At 40.1% G+C, this 17036-nt stretch overlaps 1 protein-coding gene across 1 annotated transcript in view; it reads right to left on the reverse strand.

The window, feature by feature from the left end:
• SLC39A9 (solute carrier family 39 member 9) overlaps window positions 1–16852 on the reverse strand; it is a 45751-nt gene extending 28899 nt beyond the window's left edge. The window contains exon 1 of the mRNA XM_055436193.2: window positions 16068–16852. Within this exon, the coding sequence (XP_055292168.1) occupies window positions 16068–16181 (114 nt within the window). The 5' untranslated portion in view covers window positions 16182–16852. The remainder of the gene's footprint in view (window positions 1–16067) is intronic.
• Window positions 16853–17036: the final 184 nt, after the last annotated feature.

The raw sequence follows: 17036 nt of genomic DNA on the forward strand, positions 1-17036 counted from the left end.
ACATGAAAAAGGGTCAGCTTCCTCAAAGCGTGCTCAGTCCCTTCAGTCGTGTCTGGTCAGTCAGTCCCATGGACTGTAGCCCACCAGACTCCTCTGTCCATGGGATTCTCCAGGCAAGAATACTGGAGTTGGTTGCCATGCCCTCACCCGGGAGATCTTCTGACCCAGGGATCAAACCCTTGTCTCCTGCTTTGCCTGTGTTGCAGGTGGATTCTTTACCTGCTGAGCCATTGGGGAAGCCCAAGCTTCATGAATAATAATGCCAATTAGAACAAGAAGATACCATTTTTAAGCTTACCAGATCGGCAGTGATGTGGGAAAACTTGTCTACTACCCACAATAGGGAAAAGTTAGCATACTCATCTTAAACCGGAGGAATTGGGAGCTGCTGCAACCTACCTGGACCCCAATTTGGTAATTTAGATTTAAAGCCTCAAAAATGTGAATTCTTTGATCCAGCAATTTCACTTCTAGAAATTTTCCTAAGAAAGAAAGAACTATGCAAAGATGGCCACTGTACATATTAAGAATGCAAACCTGATAATAATCTAAGTGTCCAAGAAAGGAGATTAGCTAATAAACTTAAATACTTCACCAGAGCACCAAGTGAAAAGTGAAAATGTGAGTAGCTCAGCAATTAAAAATCATGACAGAGGTCTACTCATGGATACAGAAGGTAATGACACAACTTCCCTGGTGGTCCAGTGGGTAAGAATCCACCTGCCAATGCAGGGGACATGAGATTCGCCACTGATCCGGTAAGATCCCATATGCCATGGGGCAACTTAGCCCGTGTGCCACAACTACAGCCCGCGAGCTGCAACTATTGCAACCCACAAACTTACAGCCTATGCTCCGCAACAAGAGTAACAAGAGTGGCCAACGCAATGAGAAGCCTGTGTACCACAACGAACAGCAGCCCCTGCTCACTACAAGAGAAAGCCCGTGTAGCAACGAAGATCCAGTACAACCAAAAACAAATAAGTTAATTACTTTTTTAAAAAGGCATGATATATTGCTACGAGGAAAAAGCTGCTGGTAAACAATATGTATTGGTAATCTCATAGTTCTTTTGAAAAAGTATACACATAAGCAGAACAAGTGTAAAACATTAACAATTTTTTCTTTATAGTTTATAAACATAATATGTAATATATACTTTATAATACATTTATTTATCTGTAATGAACATGTAGTACTCATACAATGAAAAAACATATTTAGTTTAATACCAAAATGTCTAGTTAAAAAAAAATGCTCGATTAAGATTGACATACTAGAGCTGTAGATATTTAATGTATACAACTTTATGTATTTGGAAGTACACATCTATGAAACCATCATTAGAATCAATGTCATAAATGATCTATGGCTTTAATCCACTAATACCAGTTTTTTCTTTTTACTCCGATTTCCTTAGGAGACTGTATCCTGATATATAAGATATAAAGGATTATGTTTCAAAATTTCCCAAAGCATCAATGTACCCTTCTTAGAGTCTTGGCAGTACGAAAAATAATCTTAAAAACTACAAGAGGGTATTTATGTTGCTTATGAAAAACTTTTAATAATTTTACAGTATAACATGTACTCACCTTTTCTGTTTTAGTTTCTTTTATGAGGTTAGCAAAAATAACAATGGTTGTATTAGTTCTGAAATACTACTGAAAGTGCAACAGTGAAGCTGTAGGAATATACACATGCAAGTACTGCCTCTAAGGGAGGTTCTTAGCTGAAAAGCTAGTAGAAATATTACCCACTCCTTGTTTGGGAAGAAAGAAGGGATCCATATCTATTGTGTCTCTACCGAAAATGGGGGAACTATAACCGCAATGTCAGCACCAGCTAATACTTGCCCTATAGCAAGAGGGGAATCCCCTTAGCATCTAGGCCAGGTCAGCCCTTCACACATTCTGGATGGCTATTAATGACTTACAAACTGAGAGAGTTCTGAAGGCATCCAATAATTGCATTCTAAATGGTATACAACTATAAAACTTATATAAAAATGCTCCAATGGTTGGGGCATTGGCTTGGGAGGCAGAACTAACTCCATGTTCAAGTTAGTTAAAAGTCAGCACCTCAACTTTTCTTCTTTAAAATAATATTTCTACACATCCTATGAAGATATAGGAGGCAACAGGAGAATGTGGTTGAAGCATTTTGGGAAAAGGACATCAAACAGCTGGTGTTCCTACTTTAATGTTCAATATTGAGCTATTTCTAACAGTCTTTGTCTTTTCCAAGTTACTAAACTCACCAAAACACTGCTAATCACAGCATTCATTTGAGACCAACTGTCAGAGTACGGAGAACACAAGATGGAAAAACAGCTCTGACATGGCAAGTAATTAGTCTTTTCATCATTCTCTCTAAACAATTTGTAAAAGTCACCTTTGCTAAAAAACAATCATGAATGTCAAGTTTTACTGTAAAGAAAGGACAAAAATAAGGGTAAAACTGCACCAGACTATCATTTCATTTGAGGGCCTTAGTTTCAGAACTCCACAATTTAAACTAATGAATAAATTACTAGGAAAGAAGACTGTCCTGTCAGCATTTTGACTATGCTCTACTCTGCGAAATGGAAATGAAAGATGCCTCAGCTTTGCAAATTAAGGGAAGATGAGAAGAGAGGAAAGGGATGTACCTAAAAGAGAAAGAGCTAATTGCCTTCAAGAATAACTTGGGTGGTAGCTCACATCACATACATGAAAATTAATTCCTGATGGATTATACACCTAAATATAAAACCTAAAACTCAACAGCTGTTAGAAAAAAAAGTAGAAAATCTTCAATCTTGGGGTTGGCAAAGATTTCTCAACAGGGACACAAAAAACACAAACTATTTTAAGAGAAAAAAATTCAACATCAGAATTTTAAATGTTTGCTGATCCATTAAGAAATGAATAGGCAAGCTACATATTGGAAGAAAGTACATATACCTGTACTGGAAATATATATATTTGTGGTGGGTGTTACGGTAATAATATACACTCAGGCCCCTTCAGGTTGGAGACACCTGTTCCGCCAAGTGCTGGTAATGCTGCCTACTGATGGCTTTCAGCTAAGTCCCTCTGAGATACTGCCCTTGGGCCAAAGGGAACTAACTAACCTAAAAGTTATATTCCCTCCCCTCGAGCAGTCCATATCCAGTGACTAGCCCAACTTGCTACTATGCAGATGCCGGTTCAGTTCAGTTCAGTTCAGTCGTGTCCGACTCTCCGCGACCCCATGAATCACAGCACGCCAGGCCTCCCTGTCCATCACCAACTCCCGGAGTTCACTCAAACTCATGTCCAGAGTCGGTGATGCCATCCAGCCATCTCATTCTCTGTCGTCCCCTTCTCCTCCCGCCCCCAATCTTTCCCAGCATCAGAGTCTTTTCCAGTGAGTCAACTCGACGCATGAGGTGGCCAAAGTATTGCAGTTTCAGCTTTAGCATCAGTCCTTCCAATGAACACCCAAGATTGATCTCCTTTAGAATGGACTGGTTGGATCTCCTTGCAGTACAAAGGACTCTCAAGAGTCTTCTCCAACACCACAATTCAAAAGCATCAATTCTTCGGCGATCAACTTTCTTCACAGTCCAACTCTCATATCCATACATGACCACGGGAAAAGCTATAGCCTTGATTAGACGGACCTTTATTGGCAAAGTAATGTCTCTGCTTTTTAATATACTATCGAGGTTGGTCATAACTTTCCTTCCAAGGAGCAAGTGTCTTTTAATTTCATGGCTGCAATCAGCATCTGCAGTAATTTTGGAGCCCCCCAAAATAAAGTCTGACACTGTTTCCACTGTTTTTCCATCTATTTCCCATGAAGTGATGGGACCAGGTGCCATGATCTTTGTTTTCTGAATGTTGAGCTTCAAGCCAACCTTTTCACTCTCCTCTTTCACTTTCATCAAGAGGCTTTTGAGTTCCTCTTCACTTTCTGCCATAAGGGCAGTGTCATCTGCATATCTGAGGTTATTGATATTTCTCCCAGCAATCTTGATTCCAGCTTGTGCTTCTTCCAGCCCAGCATTCCTCATGATGTACTCTGCATAGAAGTTAAATAAGCAGGGTGACAATATACAGCCTTGACGTACTACTTTTCCTATTTGGAACCAGTCTGTTGTTCCATGTACAACAGGTTTCTCAAGAGGCAGGTTAGGTGGTCTGGGATTCCCATCTCTTTCAGAATTTCCCACAGTTTATTGTGATCCACACAGTCAAAGGCTTTGGCATAGTCAATGAAGCAGAAAGAGATGTTTTTCTGGAACTCTCTTGCTTTCTCCATGATCCAGCGGATGTTGGCAATTTGATCTCTGGTGTCTCTGCCTTTTCTAAAACCTGCTTGAATATCTGGGAGTTCACGGTTCACATACTGCTGAAGCCTGGCTTGGAGAATTTTGAGCATCACTTTACTAGCGTGTGAGATGAGTGCAATTGTGCGGTAGTTTGAGCATTCTTTGGCATTCCCTTTCTTTGGGATTGGAATGAAGACTGACCTTTTCCAGTTCTGTGGCCACTGCTGAGTTCTCCAAATTTGCTGGCATATTGAGTGCAGCACTTTCACAGCATCATCTTTCAAGACTTGAAATAGCTCAAATGGAATTCCATCACCTCCACTAGCTTTGTTCGTAGTGAAGCTTTCTAAGGCCCACTTGACTTCACATTCCAAGATGTCTGGCTCTAGGTCAGTGATCACGTTATCGTGACTATCTTGGCCGTGAAGATATTTTTTGTACAGTTCTTCTGTGTATTCTTGCCACCTCTTCTTAATATCTTCTGCTTATGTTAGGTCCATACCATTTCTGTCCTTTATTGAGCCCATCTTTGCATGAAATCTTCCCTTGGAATCTCTAATTTTCTTGAAGAGATCTCTTGTTTTTCCTATTCTGTTGTTTTCCTCTATTTCTTTGCATTGATCACTGAGGAAGGCTTTCTTATCTCTCCTTGCTATTCTTTGGAACTCTGCATTCAGATGCTTATATCTTTCCTTTCTCCTTTACTTTTCGCTTCGCTTCTTTTCACAGCTATTTGTAAGGCCTCCTCAGACAGCCATTTTGCTTTTCTGCATTTCTTTATCACGGGGATGGTTTGGTCCCTGTCTCCTGTACAATGTCAGGAACCTCCGTACAGAGTTCATCAGGCACTCTATCTATCAGATCTAGTCCCTTAAATCTATTCCTCACTTCCACTGTATAATCATAAGGGATTTGATTTAGGTCATATCTGAATGGTCTAGTGGTTTTCCCTACTTTCTTCAATTTCAGTCTGAATTTGGCAATAAGGAGTTCATGATCTGAGCCACAGTCAGCTCCTGGTCTTGTTTTCGCTAACTGTATACAGCTTCTCCATCTTTGGCTGCAAAGAATATAATCAATCTGATTTCGGTGTTGACCATCTGGTGATGTCCATGTGTAGAGTCTTCTCTTGTGTTGTTGGAAAAGGGTGTTTGCTATGACCAGTGCGTTCTCTTGGCAAAACTCTATTAGCCTTTGCCCTGCTTCATTCCGTGCTCCAAGGCCAAATTTGCCTGTTACTCCAGGTGTTTCTTGACTTCCTACTTTTGCATTCCAGTCCCCTAGAATGAAAAGGACATCTTTTTTGGGTGCTAGTTCTAAAAGGTCTTGTAGGTCTTCATAGAACCGTTCAACTTCGGCTTCTTCAGCATTACTGGTTGGGGCATAGGCCTGGATTACTGTAATAATGAATGGTTTGCCTTGGAAACGAACAGAAATCATTCTGTCATTTTTAAGATTGCATCCAAGTACTGCATTTTGGACTCTTTTGTTGACCATGATGGCTACTCCATTTCTTCTAAGGGATTCCTGCCCACAGTAGTAGATATAATGGTCATCTGAGTTAAATTCACCCATTCCAGTCCATTTTAATTCACTGATTCCTAGAATGTCTATGTTCACTCTTGCCATCTCCTGTTTGACCACTTCCAATTTGCCTTGATTCATGGACCTAACATTCCAGGTTCCTATGCAATATTGCTCTTTACAGCACCAGACCTTGCTTCTATCACCGGTCACATCCGCAACTGGGTATTGGTTTTGCAGGTACAAAGTCTCAATTCAGAATATCTCAGAAGGGCCACAAAGCTTCAGTGCCTTCTGTGGAGTGATCTGAGGCCTCTACTGCAACCAAATTACAGCTCAACTTCTTCATCTGCTTAATCCTGCTCATTCTTTCATAGGTGTTATTCCCTGGTGGCTCACATGGTGGTCTGCAATGCAGGAGACACGGGTTTGATCCCTGAGTCAGGAAGATCCTCTGGAGAAGAGAATGACTACCCACTCCAGTATTCTTGCCTGGAGAAGTCCATGAACAGAGAAGTCTGATGAGTATAACCAGTAATTCCACTTCTGGGTATTTACCATGAGAAATGAAAGCATATGTCTCCCCCCAAAACTTGTATAAAAATGCTCATAGAAGCTTTATCAATAACAGCCATAAGAATACCACAGTTTATCCATTCTGCTATTGCTGGACATCTGATTTAGATTATGGCTGATGAGATCTATGTTTGCTGTTGTTTAGATTTCGCAAAGTCATATCTGACTCTTTTGTGACCCCATGGATTGTAGCCCACCTGGCTTCTCTGTCCATAGGATTTCCCAAGCAAGAATACTGGAGTGGGTTGCCATTTCCTTCTCTAGGGAATCTCCCTGACTTGGGGACTGAACTCAGGTCAGCCAATGCTCGTAGATTCTTTACCACTAAGCCATCGGGGAAGCCCAAGATCGGTATTACAGTATCATTTTAAAGAGCCAGAAAAAAAAAAAGAATTTGAGAATTTGGAAAAAGAGATCTCTGAGGTAAACTTGAGTAAATCATCTCATTTTGTAATATTTCCTCAAAGGAAAGGCAGTGTGAGCTAAAATTACTGTATTATGTTTTCAGTCTACTTTGAAATTAGAGTACATACATTTATTTACCAAATGAAGTTAAACCTCTTATGCTTAACTAAGTTATTTAACTAAGTTAGACAAACCTATGTTTGTTCTTGGAACTCTTACACCAAAATTTTAAGTTCTGTGAAGGCAGAAACTTTTGTTTTTAATTTACTGCTGAATACTTATAGACTAGTATCTTGACACATAACAGATTCTTCCCTAAATATATACAAAGAGAATGGATTAAATACCCAGATTCATATGAGGCACTGGGGTCTTGGTACCTGCCATTCAACTGGCCCTTAATATCAACAAATATATAAATGCTCTGGAACCTCTTTAGAACACTTGTGCTGGGAACTAGGCCTAACATGTCCCTTAAAAGTGTAACCATATCTAGAAGTTTCGGTGGTTATTTGATTCAGAATTTATCCTTTGGCTCAAGGGGTATTAAAGTACACAAAATAAGGAACCATAATAGGATTCCACCACAGTAAATGGAGGCAACGCAGTCATTTGTCTCAATAATGCAAATACCTTAAATGACATCTTTTTTTCCCAAAGAGTTAAAAACCTGTTTCAATCTTCAGCACTGTTTCAATCACTATTTAGTCACTGCTTCAATCTCGGGCAAAGTGTTATGAAGATTATTCATTGTACATAACTTTGATCAGCTTGATAAACGTGTAGTAACTTTCTCACAGCAACCTAATTATAGAGGGAGCACTTCTAACGGAAACAAAAAATCCAATAGTCAAAGCAATAAGCATAACTGCCATGGGTTATAGTTTCAATTTTTCTTTAAAAAAATTTTTAAACTACCTAAATCATTTTAGACTCAATTTATTTCAAGCACTTGAGATGTGGCTCCACGTTATTTGTACAGCTGTATTCTTTCACACAACTTAACAACTTGTTATTTAATCTCAGAACGGCATACATGTCAAAGTTAAAATGCTGACAGGTTCTCTCCTTTGCTTACGGTAAATCACTGAAAAGCTATATTTAAATGAAGAACTACAAATTTCACATGTGGTTCAAGATGAAGAGAGTTTCCAAAGCAATAATATCTGTTGAACAAGTGAAATATTTGCTCAAAAGAGGCATGAACTGTGCAATGCCATTTGTCTAGTGTTATCTCATTTTACAACTTCACATCTATAGCTGACTAAGCCAAAGGACTGACCAGAAGTATTAATTAAAACAGCAGTTTGTACTCAGCGCCATTAAGCTATCAGCGTAGTGCAAGCTTTGAAGTCAGTTTAGTTTTCTTGGCAGATACCAAGGTAGTTAAATGGTTTTTCTTTCCTTGCTCACAGAAACAGTCAATAAATTGTTTGGTTCAATTAAATACATGCCAACAATTTTAAAAGCTTTTAATACTGAAGACTGCTTATTTCAATCTCCCTTATACCATGCTCATGTTGTACTGAAAAACATCAACTGCAGTTTCCTAAAAAATGAAAGATGCATCTCTTGTTATAAGACTGACCCCTTCAGCTGAAGGGATGAAGTATCACGGGACACAAAGTAACTCTTGTTGAAGTAATAAAGGCTTTCTCCATATTCTTACAAATAAACCTGCTTCAAGGAGACACTTTCTGATGTCAATTTACCTACTACATGATCTGCTGCTAAGTGACAGTAACACAGTAACTAATCAAGAAAACTCAATATTAACTTGATTCTTCAAGTCCTGACCACCGAGACAAGATGTCTAAAAGCTTCCTGCCTCTAAGCGGTGGATCTGAGACACTCGGCAAGTTCAATATCCTTCTCCGGAAGACAGGATTGCCACTACTACTATTATCATGTAGGCACAGGATGTTAGCACACTCAATACAGAGTAGTTGTCACTAGCCCTTATCTCCAACCTCACTGGGAGCACGTGGCAAATGCTTCTAAGCCCCTCCTCCACAAGAATCACAATACAAAACCCAGAGACTCGGATGGAAGCTCAAGTGAACAATGCTACTCCTTACCATTCTGTCGGTGGCACACAGGTTTCCCTTTCCTAAATTCATTTGCCTAGAGGTAATAACAAGCAATACTCCATTGATGCTACTTCCTTCAATCTCGGAAAAAAAGACCAACTTGCTTTTCTTTTCGTATGAGTCCTTTCTAAAAATAAAACGAAATCTCCTAAGACTGCTCGCTCAATGTGACTACAAAAACAAAAGCCCACTGATGCATGGGAAAGACCTGGGAAACACTGACAACGAACATTATTAATACACAGGAAGTTTGACTGAACTGAGAAAAAAATAATTTTTCTCTATCAAATTAGCAAAGTTTTAAAAATTAAAAATGATGGTACTCAGTGTGTGTGAGAATGCGGTGTTATCTGCATTTGTTGGAAAAAATACATTAAGAAAACTTGGCCATATAGACTGAGACTCTTCCTGAGGATATTTATGCTCTGTAATCCCGTCATTCTACCCCTGAGGAAACAATCTGAAATGTGGTCATAGCATTAGACACAAAAATATCCATTCAACACTATTATCATTTTAAAAACCCCAACAGCATCATGGCAAAAACTTGAAAACAAATGCATAGTAAGAATTTCTGTATATAAAATAACTGAATGTAATGAAGACAAGAAAAAGTGCCTAGAGGGAATTCCCTGGCTGTGCAGTGGTTAGGATTCCATTCTTTAATTGCCCAGGGGCTCCGGTTCAAATCCTGGTTTCCACAAGCCACAAAGTGTGGCCAAATGAGGACAAAAGTGCCTAGAACATCTTTTTAATGATGAAGGAAAAGAATACCAGGTAAAATAAGGGGGAATGCAAATATATGTATATATTTACACACACACACGCTATATAATCAACCATATTAAAAATGCAAACAAACATGCAAAAAAAATGAATGAAAAGAAACAAAAATGTTAGTAGTGATTCTCCAGTGGGATAATAGTTTTATTTTCCTTTCACACGTTATCATATTTTACAAATTTTCCACAAAGAGCCTCTATTATACAGCTGCTGCTGCTGCTGCTGCTAAGTCACTTCAGTCATGTCCGACTCTGTGTGACCCCATAGACGGTAGCCGACCAGGCTCTGCTGTCCCTGGGATTCTCCAGGCAAGAACACTGGAGTGGGTTGCCATTTCCTTCTCCAATGTGTGAAAGTGAAAAGTGAAGTCGCTCAGTCGTGTCCGACCCTTAGCGCTAGGCTTAAAAATTTTTTATTTAGAGAGTATATAAATAGTGGCTTTGAACTTAATAAAGCTTGAGGCTCTTTCAAGGTCACTATTAAAATCATAGCAGAACTTAACACATAAGTTGATACTGTAGCTCTTGTTATTATACTGTGGGATTAGAGAGCACAGTGCCCTTAATATGCAGATAGAGACGTTTTCCCCTTTTCAAATGGTTCTAAACAATGGTGCTTTGAGGTTTTGCAGCAATTTGAAATTTTTTCAGTCCCCCCCCACTTGACGTCATGCTGTGACTTACTTCCTCTACTTGCTGTCCCTCCCCTTTTATTGCTAGTTTGCGCTTTCTACTTCACAGAGAGCTTAGGAATCAGCAGTCCAGCCCAGAAGTTTGAGACTGGCAGCTCATAAACATAGGTTTTTTTGACCAACACAGCAATGTAATAATATTTGAATTATCAAACAAAGTATAAAATTTAGATCAATATTTTCAACTTCTGAAAAGCAGGAAGATTTGGCAATGCCAGGGCTGGTGTCTTTAAACGACACCTGCTCTTCTGTGCCATGGCTGACCACAGTTCTCATGACTCCCTGAGACCCCTAGGCACTGATGCTGGAGGTCAGCTGCCACATATTGTGACACGTGGACCCTTTTATCTCACTCCAGGGCTGATTTACTGTTCAATCTCAGTAGTTATATGATTTTATGGCCCATTGTGTGTGTGTGCTCAGTTGTGTCCACAACTGAGTTGTGTCTGCACCTCTATGAACTGGAGCCCATCAGGCTCCTCTGTCCATGGGACTTCCTAGGCAAGAATACTGGAGTGGGTTGTCATTTCCTCCCCGAGGGGATCTTCCTGACCCAGGCATCGAACCTCCATCTCCTGCATAGGCAGGCGGATTCTCTACCACTGAGTCACCCAGGAAGCCCTTACGACCCATTACCTTAGCTGTATTAGTCAGGGTTCAATTAAATGAAAAACATAAAGTAATTTGAACCAGAAAAGTTTAACAAAAAGAAGAAGAAAAAGTTAAATACTGAGAAAAATACTATACAACAGGGAGACCAGTGGGAAAGCCCTGGCCTCTTCAAAAAAACCATTCATGGTGACCTGGAAAGCCAACCCTGAAGCAAGGCCTTTTGGATTCCAAATTGCAGAGAAGTTTCATGGTTTGGGATAGGGAAGGGAGGAGTCTACCCCATTATTAGAAGTCTATTCCAAAAGAAAAGGTTTTAAAATTATAATTTAGAACAAAGTTATAAAAATGAAAATCTTTAGAAAGTTTTCACAATCAGTACTGAGAATAATCCTCAATGTTTCCTAAAGTTCTTATGTTCCAGATACAGTGTTAAGCCCTGTGCTTATGTTATTTCCTTACATCTTCACAACAATCCTACAAGGCCATTTAACAGAAGAGATCTGGATGTTCAACAGTTTGCTCAACACTGATTTTGAACTACACTGTCTCAGACAGTTCCTTTTGAAATGAGTGCATTACTAATGACCTTAAAAACTTTACTGAGATAGGAGTAACGCTACTTTCATCTGGATATCTGTGGATCTATACTGTTTTAACACATGAAAAAAATGTGGCATTATAACCCAAAACAGTCTGCAACAACTATGGGCTTGTAGTCAAGAATCCGCCTGCCAATGCAGGAGGCAGCCTGAAATGCAGGACCTTGGGTCAGAAAGATCCTCTGGGGAAGGAAATGGCAACCACGTCGGTATTCTTGCCTGGGAAATCCCACAGGCAGAGAAGCCTGGTGGGCTACAGTCCATGGGGTCACAGAGTCAGACATGGCTAAGCGACTAAAACCACCACCAAGTACAACATGAGAGAAAGTCTTTGAAAAAGTTTATAGCAATATGACTTTTATAACTATAGGAGTAGTTATATGTCTGTTAACTCTCATGATACTGCATCTGGGCTTGTATTTTGTAGGCCTTTTTCCCATTTCATTTTCACAAGTATACTGCTCTGCAAAGGAATACATGTTAAAGATAAAACTGGTCAAGCACCAGAGTTTGAGGAGTGCTGCCCTAGAGCTCTGGGCAAATGCTTTGCTTTCTGTTACCAGCTCTGTTACAAAGAGGAGACATGCTCAGGTAAAATGATAATCCTCAGATCATTGATCTAAAATCTCACTCCAGCCATCTGAACTTCACTCATCAGAGCACCTGATGAGCTACGTAAAGTTACCCTAGGTAATGTTTCACAGGTGGCTCAGCAGTAAGTAATCTGCCTTCAATGCAGGGGGTGTAGGTTTGATCCCTGGGTCAGGAAGATCCCCTGGAGAAGGTAACCCACTCCTGTATTCTTGTCTGGGAAATCCCATGGACAGAGGAGCCTGGCAGACTGTAGTCCATGGGGTCACAAAAAGAGTCAGACACGACTTATCGACTAAACAACAACAACAAAATATTAAGTTACAGGTTCTCAACCTACTTACATAGCATTTTCATTTACAGCCAAAGAAAACTGTCAACATCTGAATCTTAAAAACACAATGTAGTTGCTAAACTAATGTGTCCAATTCCTTTATCCAACAAAACCTCATTTGTATAAAGTATGTTTCATCTGCTTTTATGAGTTTAATTTTTTTCCTGCTCACATGCTGAAGAAGACAATACCTTGATTATCAGTCACTTAGAAATGCATTCGAGAATCAGAGATTTTGTTCCTTTATTTTAGAAACCAGTTAGGCACACATGTGTGCTGAGACACTTCAGTAGTGTCCAACTCTTTGCGACCCTACGGACTATGGCCTGCCGGACTTCTGTGTGTGGGATTCTCCATGCAAGATCACTGGGGTGGGTTGCCACGCCCTCCTCCGGGGGACCTTCCCACCCAGGGACCAAGCCTGAGTCTCTTATGTCTCCCGCACTGGCAGGTGGGCTCTTTACCCCTACTGCCACTTGTGAAGCCCTGTTTAGGCACAAGGAAGTTACAAAATCATCACTCAAGGAAGTTGGTTTGGGGACAAGGTTTCTCCATGTTGGAGAAAGTGACTAAGAAATCAATGCCACACGTACCTCGTGATGGTCAGATATGACAGACAGATACCACTGCTACAGTAATCTCAGACTACTTGACTTTATCTCATTTCTAAATACTAACCCTGCCATCATTGATGGCTTTTTTGACCTTTTGTTCCTGCTCTGAGAAATTCTGAAGAAAAAAGTGCTGAAAGACAAAGTAGTAGTTAGATTAAGAACATGAATAAAAATCATATCTTCTCATATAAATGAAAGTTAACTATAAGATAAATTCGATTTATTGGTCCTTTTATTTATAATAACTCCAGACCTGAAGAAAAGCTACACTTCCTTAAAAAGAAAAATTGTTTAGTCAATGTAGGAATTTGGGGAGCTATTTATTCTCTAAGGATAGAAACTCTGTTTCTTGGTCTCCATGAATGAAGTTCATTTTTTACAGATTTATTATCTACTAATTTCACGATACATTGATTTATAGTAATAGTATAATCTGTCTGGGAAAAAAATGCTAATTCCTAGGAGACAAAAATCGCCAGCTGAATTCTAAAATGTTTTTGACTAAGTTATATATAACTTTAATTTTTTCATCCTAACAGCTCAAAATGTCCTGCTGTAATAATGAACAGATATGAATGGTGATTTACAGCATTTCAAGAACTAAAGCTGGTAAAAGACCACCTGACCATCAATTTAGAAAGCCATAAATGACATATCATACTAATTATCTTTATTAATGGCCTAGTTAATTACACCACTCATGGACACATTTCCTTCAGTGAGAAAAGAGGATAGCATATACCTGCATATTGCAAAAATCACTGAAGACAGTTTGAGAAAATACTGAAACTGGGAAAGGTCTAGGAATTTTATAGAAATAAAAAGTTTTATCAGTCTTTTATTTGAATTAATTATAATTCTTCATAAATGTTATCTCTACTGAGGCTTTAAATATACAAACCAATTTAAACTTCACAAATGTCAGCCTTAATAATGTCAACTCAATTCTAATGTAATTAGAAGACTCAGTCCCTGGTGGCTCAGTGTAAAAGAATCAGCCTGCAGTACTGGAAACCCGGGTTCAATCCCTGGGTCAGGAAGATCCCCAGGAGAAGGAAATGACAATCCACTCCAGTATTCTTGCCTGGAGAATTCCATGGACAGGGGAGCCTGGCAGGCTACAGTCCATGGGGTTGCCAAGAGCCAGACACGACTGAACAACTGACACTCTTACTTTTTTTTCATGATTTAGTCAGAGGAGAGACAGCACACTCACAAAGTACTGGGCGGGCAGGCAGGTAGCTCAAATGAGTGAAGTAGGCTTCATAGCCCAGAAGGAACATGACAATATACCACTATTCAGCTCTAGCCAACTGTTACTTTGAGGAATAAAGACAAAAAAACAGTAGCAATAAAATGGACACTCTGCTAATCTAAAGAAGTAAATCCAAGAACTTTCCTGGTGGCCCTGTGGTTGAAGCTTCATGCTTCCAATGCAGGGGGCCCAGGTTCTATCCCTGGTCAGGGGAACTAGATCCCACATGATACAACTGAAAAGAAAAAAAAAAAAAGTCCCACATGCTGCAGCTAAAGATCCTGCACCCCACAACTAAGACCTGGTGCAGTCAAATAAATAAATAAGTCTGTAGGCTAGATTTGGTATACAGACTACTACGCCTCAAGGGACGGAGTGGCTAACAACTGTTCCGAAACAGAAAAATCTAGATGGAAAAAAACAGCTCTGATTCTAACACATTTCACAAACGTGTCCAAGTTACATAATTTAAGTCTCAGTCTCCTCATCTGTACCTCGCCGTTTTTTTTTAATGAAATTAGGTAATGTATATGCTCAAAAAATTGTAGCTCAATGTTATCATTAGATACTAAAAGAAACCAAAAAACAGAAAGGAAACAGAAAAGGAGCAGTAGCAATTCAAGTCCCCCTTCTATCTGACTGTGGGGTTTATTTCTCAAACTCTTAACACCTAGTCCCAACTTTTTTCTCACCCACAGGCTATTTTCTTTACCACCAGTGCCTTCTCTTCCCTCAGGTTAACTCAAGGCCTACCTCACAGCTCATCTATACCTTTCCTTTACTTCAGACCATTCTCCACTTCCCTTTTCTTTGAAAGCACTTTCAGGACTGACAGTGAAACTATCTTAGTGTTGAACATCAAGGCATACTTAAGAAATCCTGAAGGCAGTACTTTTTCTCCCCCAATCTTTGAGCACTATGCAAGCTGTGAACTCCTTACAATAGCCCAAAAAAATGCACCTGCACTTTCATTGAACAATGCTTTTATCTATCTTTCTTCCCTGTTAATGTTCGTTCAAGTGATAATAAAGAACCAAAGAAATTAAAACAAAATGTCAAACCATAGTAACAAAAAAATTCATTTCTAAGCAAACAGATTTAAAAACAACTTCAAAAACCTATCCAACGTTCTCCTTTAAAAGGAAGCTTGAGTTAAGAACAATCTAGTCTTTTTCCTTCAGTTCAGTTCAGTCGCTTAGTCGTGTTCCTTACTTCATTCTAATTACAGGTATCCAAAAAAACCAAAACCTTTTCCCAAAAAGTTATGCCTGATTTTCTCAAAAAGAAATTATATTGATTTCAAGTCATACAAACAAACAATATTCTTCATGTATCGTTTGACAGCAATCCTAAACCTTGATTCTTTGAAACTTCTGGGTATCAAAATAACATTACGGTGTCTTTCCTGGAAAATGTACAGAGTCCCAAATTTTGGTATGCAATTTTAGGAAGTTCAGATTATCCAAGGATCTTCAGTGGATCCACCACTCCCCGCCCCTACCCCTCTCCGTTAAGAACTCGTGCTAAATAAGAGGTTTGTTTCTACTACTAAATGTTTGGCATCTTCTGAAAAAAGTCATCCTTAAGAAGACCTTTAGCTCTGCTATTAAACGGGGAAGCAGCTTTCCTTTCAACTGTCACTACTTCCTAGCTGCCATCCTGACAGCTGAAAGAAAATAGAAAATTGAGCGCTTACCTCCGAGAAATTAACAGCCAAAGGAATGATTCCTGCCACGTAACATCCCACCAACATAGCCAGAGACAGCAGACTAATGGAGACGAAATCATCCATTCTGCCTTCTTTATTCATCCAATACTACTAGTATATAATTTTTCGGGAGCTCAGGTCCTTAAACACGTGTGATTGTTCCAAGAGAACAGGTGTACTTTCCAGTTCTTTCGTCCTCCCCACCGGCAGATGCGTTCACGAGGCACTTCTCTCTTGAACGTACCTGTAAACAGCCCCCCTTTTGCTGATACTAGAGACAACTTTCAGCAACCTTAGGTCCCAGCCCGTAAGTTTTCGTATACTAGTCACTGGATTCCCATGGGTTAACAGAGATGAGAAGTCAATGGGAAACTATACGAAGGAGCTATTGGTTCAATCGTCGGAATACGGGCAGCACAATGGGCCTACTTCCTCCACAAGCAATGTTCCCGATGGCAGCAAGAAAAGGACGAAAACCCAAGCGAACTTGTTCGTTCTCCCTGCTCCCCTATCTCCCTGGGGCACCCCCGCAGGTGATCGCCGCCCCCCAGCTCCGGGACCAGCCCACCAAACACGGCAAACTATCCTCCGAGTCTAGAGTGAGGAAAGGAGTCCTGCAGGCCGGTAATGGCGGGTCGTGGGGTTCAGCAGTGAAGCTGATACAAAGGTGTCTCTGCCCTATACCCAGTGCTGGCCATGTTACTCCACTCGGAGGGGCCTTGACCCGGAGCTACCGATACTACAGCTGCCATGGCCGCCAAGTGGCACCTCTTCATTACATATACTTCCGGATTGCCTTACAGGCCCCGCCTTTAGAAGGGTACTTCCGGGGTTACAACCGACGTAGGCCCCAGGGTTCTTACACAGCCGCCATTTTTGAGTGGGGCCACTGAAAGATGGCTTGTGTCACTGTCTATACCGGTGACCACTCTAGCCGCGCATCTAATAACGCGAGTA

Source organism: Moschus berezovskii, chromosome 9 (genome assembly GCF_049115385.1).
Source record: "Moschus berezovskii isolate FMDL1 chromosome 9, NW_MosBer_1.0, whole genome shotgun sequence".
In the NCBI taxonomy this organism is placed as follows: domain Eukaryota; kingdom Metazoa; phylum Chordata; class Mammalia; order Artiodactyla; family Moschidae; genus Moschus; species Moschus berezovskii.